Source organism: Procambarus clarkii, unplaced genomic scaffold (assembly GCF_040958095.1).
Source record: "Procambarus clarkii isolate CNS0578487 unplaced genomic scaffold, FALCON_Pclarkii_2.0 HiC_scaffold_770, whole genome shotgun sequence".
NCBI classification, from domain to species: domain Eukaryota; kingdom Metazoa; phylum Arthropoda; class Malacostraca; order Decapoda; family Cambaridae; genus Procambarus; species Procambarus clarkii.
Window position 1 is genome coordinate 51,294 of NW_027189803.1, and position 7,620 is coordinate 58,913.

General features: G+C 39.5%; 2 protein-coding genes across 2 annotated transcripts; both read left to right on the top strand.

Moving 5' to 3' along the window:
* Positions 1–2,163: 2,163 nt before the first annotated feature.
* Positions 2,164–2,916, top strand: LOC138361789 (general transcription factor IIF subunit 2-like). Its single transcript, XM_069320919.1, has one exon. It carries the CDS (start codon positions 2,164–2,166, stop codon positions 2,914–2,916), a length of 753 nt encoding a protein of 250 aa, XP_069177020.1.
* A 3,425-nt stretch (positions 2,917–6,341) lies between these two features.
* Positions 6,342–7,097, top strand: LOC123749762 (general transcription factor IIF subunit 2-like). Its single transcript, XM_045731882.2, has one exon. The coding sequence runs from the start codon at positions 6,342–6,344 to the stop codon at positions 7,095–7,097; it is 756 nt and encodes a 251-aa protein (XP_045587838.2).
* Positions 7,098–7,620: the final 523 nt, after the last annotated feature.

Below are 7,620 nucleotides of genomic sequence, written 5' to 3' on the forward strand. Positions count from 1 at the left end.
AGGTTCTTCAAATTCTTTGTTATCCACTTTGGGTCATTAGTATACGATCTATTCAATTTGTATGGTATACTACGTTCCTGTGCTTTGTTTAGAATATTCTTAAATAAGTTATATATTGAATCCACATCGAAATCCCCATTTAAGTCACCTATCGCTGGGTTCATGTCTCGCTCCAAGACCGGCCCACACCCCATACCCAAGCCTTTCCAATCAATTTGACCCAAAAAATTTCTTAGGCTATTAAAATCAGCTTTTCGAAAATCTGGCACTTTAACAGAATTTTCTCCTACTGGTCTATTCCATTCTATGCTAAATCTGATTTCTTTGTGATCACTGCTCCCTAGCTCACTCCCTATTTCGATGTCATTAATTTGCGTTTCCCTGTTAGTTAACACTAAATCTAAAATATTATTTTCCCGTGTTGGTTCCTTAATGTGTTGCGTAAGAAAGCAATCGTCAATTAATTCTAGAAAATCTTCTGCTTCACTATTCCCTGTTTTGTTCAACCAGTTTATTCCGCTAAAATTAAAGTCACCCATGACATAAATACTGTTAGATCTAGATGCTCTAGATATTTCATCCCATAGATGCTTTGCTTCCATTCTGTCTAAATTTGGTGGCCTATATATTACTCCTATTATAATATTATTAGCTTTTTCGTTTAATTCAATCCAAATAGTTTCTGTGTGTGGCTCTGTTTTAATTCCCTCTTTGAGACTACATTTCAAATTGTCCCTAACATATATGGCTACTCCACCTCCTCGTCTAATATATCTATCTGTGTGAAATAGTTTAAATCCATATATTTGATATTCAGCTAATAGTTCTCTATTTTCTACATTCATCCACGTTTCGGTAAGTGCAATAATATCTATTTTTTCTGTGCAGACAAGAGCATTTAATTCGTTAATTTTATTTCTTAGACTTCTACTGTTAGTGTAATATACCCTAAGTGAATTGTTATTTTGCGGACCTTCTCTTTCCCTGATCGTTTTGCCAATTCCTTTCTCCCACAAACACATACTTTTATTACCTCCTTCCTCCAAATCAATTCCCATACCTCTATCTACTAACAGTTTAAACCCAAACAAACACCTCTAACTACTTCTTCTAGCGAGTTCGCAACAGCAACAACCCCAGCTCTCGATAGATGCACCCCATCACGAGCATACATTTCATTTCTTCCATAGAAGTGTTCCCAGTTGTCTATGAAAGATATTGCATTTGATTTGCAATATCTTTCCAGCCGGCAATTGACACCAAGTGCCCTCGATATCCATTCATTTCCCACTCCCTTTCTTGGAAGAATGCCACATATGATCGGGATTCCTCCCTTGCTCCTAACTAACTCTATGGCTGTTTTATACCTCTGAATCAGTTCCTCACTCCTGACTCGACCAACATCATTTCCTCCCACGCTAATGCAAATAATGGGATTGTTCCCATTACCAGCCATAATATCATTCATGTTGTTTATAATATCACCAATGCCAGCTCCGGGATAGCAAACCCTTAACCCCCTATCTCTAGCACAAAACGTTCTATCCAAATACCTTATCTGGGAATCTCCCACAACTAATGTTTGCTTAGGTACTTCCTTTACTTTCTGAGGGGCCTTTCTGAGGTATATTTTAACTTGTTAAAAATATTTTGATTCATATTCATAAACAGTCTACTCATGCACATGTATAAACATACATGCCTCGTATTGTCAGTTTAACTTTATTCTAATGTTCTTAGCAATTTGAATATTTATCGGCATCGAGAAATGACCAAATAAACAAGTTCCATCATCCAGCAACATCAGTCACCTGAGATAGCTGCTATATAACCCCCCGGTGGCCACAAGGGGTTAACTCATTACTCATTTAGCTCACAGACTACAAGGTTGGTCACAAGCAGTACCACCACTGCAGTCACTCTCTCCATCACCTGTGTTCCCTTACCAACACCACTCCCAACCACCAATCACCAGGTGTATTCAACAACAACCACCACATCGACAAACTTCACCAGCCCTATTAGAGATATTTTCTGAAACACTAGCACGTGTCGGAAAGACGTTTTATAAAGAGGTCAAGTAACTATATATTCTCGTGTTTTCCATCATGAGCCAACAGTCTAAGATGGACTTAGACTGTTGGCTAAGTCGTAATATCCAAGATGGACTTGGATATTACGAATTGCAGCCGTGGGCTGTGGCTGGTCAAGGTACCTAAATATTTGGGGGACAAATGGGCAGACTGTGCTGGCCATGACGTTGGAAAGCTTAAGATTACCAAGGTGCCTGGTAAACCTCCGACAATAACCTTTAAATCTAATGAACACACCTTGAAGGACGGGAAAATTCCTCGGGAGCACAAGGTAATTTCTCATAGTTTAAAAGAAATGACACTCGGAGTTCTTTCTGAACCAGATCTCGGCAGCAGCAGCTCGGATGCTGCAGTTTCCGAGACACAGCAATTGTCCTTTGAGGGACAAGTCATCCACAAACTAGAATGTCAGCCTGTAGTGGACGACTACTATATCAATCAGAAAAGGGAAGCTGTGAAGAAAGCTGCCCAGTCTCTTCATACGGTAAAGCTTATTGACAGACCCCTCAACGGCTATAAGCCTATTTCACACCATAAACATAATGTTTATTTAGAGCAGAAGAAGGCAGAAGGCAAGACGATTCGTGATGATAAAGATAAGGTCATGGAGTTGTTGTTTGCTGCATTTGAAAAGCATCAGTATTACAATATTAAGGATCTCCACAAGATTACCCGACAACAAATCACATATCTAAAGGAGATCCTGAAAGACCTATGTAACTATAATGTTAAGAATCCTCACAAGAATATGTGGGAACTCAAGCCCGAGTACCGTCATTACAAGCTTGCCGAAAAGGCTGTGGAAAATTCAATGTATGATTAGGTTCATACTAAACTTTGTTTCACAGTACAAAGGTAAAGAAAACGTGAAAGATCCAGGCAAATATTAGCCTCATACTCCAAGTCTGAGGTTATGATCTACCTTGCGGTGCTTGTGCCTCTATGCGCTACCCTTTACTGCAAGCCACGGCCGCTGCTCTGTCCCGTCTTCCAGACTGTGCAGTATCAGGACGAGTGGCAGAATGTCACAGAGATCGTGGTGTTTCCCATCAACCAGATCCTCCTCAACACCGTGTTCCAAGTCAGTGATGTTCCCGTGACCTCCGTCACAGTCCAGACGGTGACGGCACCAGCCCTGCAGCTGGTAATGATTGAGGTGAAGGTGGTGGAGGTGACTAAGCCCCTGATGGTGATGAACGTCGACACTGTCACCACCATAGAAGCAGCATCGCCTTTAACTTACTTTTATGACACCTTGAATATATCACAGATTCAATGTATCAATATCACGTGTTCATTGTATAGATATCATAAAAATAAATACTTATACAGAACTTCTTCTTGCTTAACCTATTTTAGATCAATGTTTTGACTAAGAATATAAGAAAAATGGAAAATCGCTGCTGACAGTGATCTGTTGACGAAATAAGGCAAATAGGACACTGGGATTTATTTATCAAAGCATTAGTAATAAAACACCTTGTGTTATTCTTCAGTTATATCCTGCTCTGGTTAGGCCCCATTTACATCATGCAGTTTAGTTTCGATTGCCGTGTTATATGTTGGGAATCCTGACACCAAATTATTAACCCCTGTCACCACAACATAAATTGGTTGTGACCAGAAACTAATTTTACTAACCATTAATTTCAAGTAGGTGAATGTCAGAAGTTTTCTAGAAATCCATAACCGCGCAATTGCGTCAGTTACCACGTGCGATGACTGCTTTTTTTTAACAAATTATTTAACAGTTGTGATTATGAGTTTCAAACGGCGAGGGAAGGGGAATAAAAAGCAAAAATGGTTTCAAACCTCAATACAGGTAAGGAAATAAATAAAAATTATCAATAAATATAATGCATAGTGTAGGTATGCACCTCTAAATTAATTAAGTGCGTCATTTTGTGTTTAAATCCATGGAAAATAGTGGTTTTAAATCCGCGGAGTTGACGCGCACATTAATATCCAACCATAAGACTAAGCACTCACATAAATTTATCCATTAATTGTGTGGATTATTTTCGTGTTAGGGTCAATAACATATTAATAAATACTCATCAAATACCAGAGTTGAAGAGATTACTCCATACTAATTATATATACATCACTCAAAATAAGAGTCTTTTATATAAAACCAAACAAAATACATAGCACTATTCCATTACTCCTCATTATTATGGTATATAAATTTATTGCCAAACCTTAACTGTAGTTAGGCAGGAGCCCAACTAAATGTTGCTCAATATAGCCTAATCTATTGATTTGTGCTAAGCCACTAATGATAGGAACATAAGAACAAAGGCAACTGCAGAAGGCCTGTTGGCCCATACGAGGCAGCTCCTATTTATAACCACCCAATCCCGCTCATATACATGTCCAACCCACGCTTGAAACAATCGAGGGACCCCACCTCCACAATGTTACGCGGCAATTGGTTTCACAAATCAACAACCCTGTTACTGAACCAGTATTTACCCAAGTCTTTCCTAAATCTAAACTTATCCAATTTATAACCATTGTTTCGTGTTCTGTCTTGTGTTGATACTTTTAATACCCTATTAATATCCCCTTTGTTTTGTCCATTCACCCACTTGTAAACCTCTATCATGTCACACCTAACTCTTCGCCTTTCCAGTGATGCAAGTTAAGCTTTGTTAATCTTTCTTCATATGAAAGATTTCTAATTTGGGGAATTAACTTTGTCATTCTATGCTGGACACGTTCAAGTGAATTTATATCCATTCTATAGTATGGCGACCAAAACTCAACTGTATAATCTAAATGGGGCCTAACCAGAGCAAGATATAGCTGAGGAACCACACCAGGTATCTTGTTAATTACGCTTCGATTAATAAATCCTAGTGTCCTATTTGCCTTATTACGAACATTCAGGCATTGATCTTTTTGTTTTAAATTCTTACTAATCATAACTCCCAGATCCCTTTCGCAATCCGACTTCGCAATCTCAACACTTACCTTTATTCTTATGTTCTTAGACATATATGAATGAGATTAGGTGGTTATAAATAGCAGCTTTCTTGTGTGGGGCCAGTAGGACATCTGCAGTTACGTTTATTCTTATTTTCCTACGTTTAGATTTAGGAAATACCTGGGAAAATAGTGGTTCGGTAACATGGTTGTTGATTTGTGGAACCAATTATCGCATATCTTGATAGAAGTAGGATCCCTTGATTGTTTCAAGTATGCGTTGGACTTATATATTAATGGGATTGGGAAGATATAAATAGGTGCTGCCTCGTATGGGCCAATAGGCTTTCTGCAGTTACCTTCATTCTTGTTCCTAATTCCCTATTAATATCCCGTTTGATGTGTCCATCCATCCACTTGCACACCTCTACTAAGTCACTCCGAATTCTTGGCCTTTCTAGAGAATGCAAATTAGTACTACTTAGTCAATCTTTCTTCATATGACAAGTTTCTAATATGCAGGATTAACTTTGTTATTCTCGTATGGGCCAATAGGCCTTCTGCAGTTACCTTCATTCTTATGTTCCTAATACCCTATTAATATCCCGTTTGATGTGTCCATCCATCCACTTGCACACCTCTACTAAGTCACTCCGAATTCTTGGCCGTTCTAGAGAATGCAAATTTGTACTACTTAGTTAATCTTTCTTCATATGACAAGTTTCTAATTTGCAGGATTAACTTTGTTATCCTACGCTGGGCGTGTTCTAGTGAATTTATATCAGAAAACGTATATTTTAACTTGTAAAAAATATTTTGATTCATATTCATAAACAGTCTACTCATGCACATGTATAAACATACATGCCTCGTATTGTCAGTTTAACTTTATTCTAATGTTCTTAGCAATTTGAATATTTATCGGCATCGAGAAATGACCAAATAAACAAGTTCCATCATCCAGCAACATCAGTCACCTGAGATAGCTGCTACATAACCCCCCGGTGGCCACAACGGGTTAGCTCATTACTCATTTAGCTCACAGACTCACACAAGCAGTACCACCACTGCAGTCACTCTCTCCATTACCTGTGTTCCCTTACCAACACCACTCCCAACCACCAATCACCAGGTGTATTCAACAACAACCACCACATCGACAAACTTCACCAGCCCTATTAGAGATATTTTCTGAAACACTAGCACGTGTCGGAAAGACGTTTTATAAAGAGGTCAAGTAACTATATATTCTCGTGTTTTCCATCATGAGCCAAAAGTCTAAGATGGACTTAGACTGTTGGCTAAGTCGTAATATCCAAGATGGACTTGGATATTACGAATTGCAGCCGTGGGCTGTGGCTGGTCAAGGTACCTAAATATTTGGGGGACAAATGGGCAGACTGTGCTGGCCATGACGTTGGAAAGCTTAAGATTACCAAGGTGCCTGGTAAACCTCCGACAATAACCTTTAAATCTAGTGAACACACCTTGAAGGACGGGAAAATTCCTCGGGAGCACAAGGTAATTTCTCATAGTTTAAAAGAAATGACACTCGGAGTTCTTTCTGAACCAGATCTCGGCAGCAGCAGCTCGGATGCTGCAGTTTCCGAGACACAGCAATTGTCCTTTGAGGGACAAGTCATCCACAAACTAGAATGTCAGCCTGTAGTGGACGACTACTATATCAATCAGAAAAGGGAAGCTGTGAAGAAAGCTGCCCAGTCTCTTCATATGGTAAAGCTTATTGACAGACCCCTCAACGGCTATAAGCCTATTTCACACCATAAACATAATGTTTATTTAGAGCAGAAGAAGAAGGCAGAAGGCAAGACGATTCGTGATGATAAAGATAAGGTCATGGAGTTGTTGTTTGCTGCATTTGAAAAGCATCAGTATTACAATATTAAGGATCTCCACAAGATTACCCGACAACCAATCACATATCTAAAGGAGATCCTGAAAGACCTATGTAACTATAATGTTAAGAATCCTCACAAGAATATGTGGGAACTCAAGCCCGAGTACCGTCATTACAAGCTTGCCGAAAAGGCTGTGGAAAATTCAATGTATGATTAGGTTCATACTAAACTTTGTTTCACAGTACAAAGGTAAAGAAAACGTGAAAGATCCAGGCAAATATTAGCCTCATACTCCAAGTCTGAGGTTATGATCTACCTTGCGGTGCTTGTGCCTCTATCCGCTACCCTTTACTGCAAGCCACGGCCGCTGCTCTGTCCCGTCTTCCAGACTGTGCAGTATCAGGACGAGTGGCAGAATGTCACAGAGATCGTGGTGTTTCCCATCAACCAGATCCTCCTCAACACCGTGTTCCAAGTCAGTGATGTTCCCGTGACCTCCGTCACAGTCCAGACGGTGACGGCACCAGTCCTACTGCTGGTAATGATTGAGGTGAAGGTGGTGGAGGTGACTAAGCCCCTGATGGTGATGAACGTCGACACTGTCACCACCATAGAAGCAGCATCGCCTTTAACTTACTTTTATGACACCTTGAATATATCACAGATTCAATGTATCAATATCACGTGTTCATTGTATAGATATCATAAAAATAAATACTTATACAGAACTTCTTCTTGCT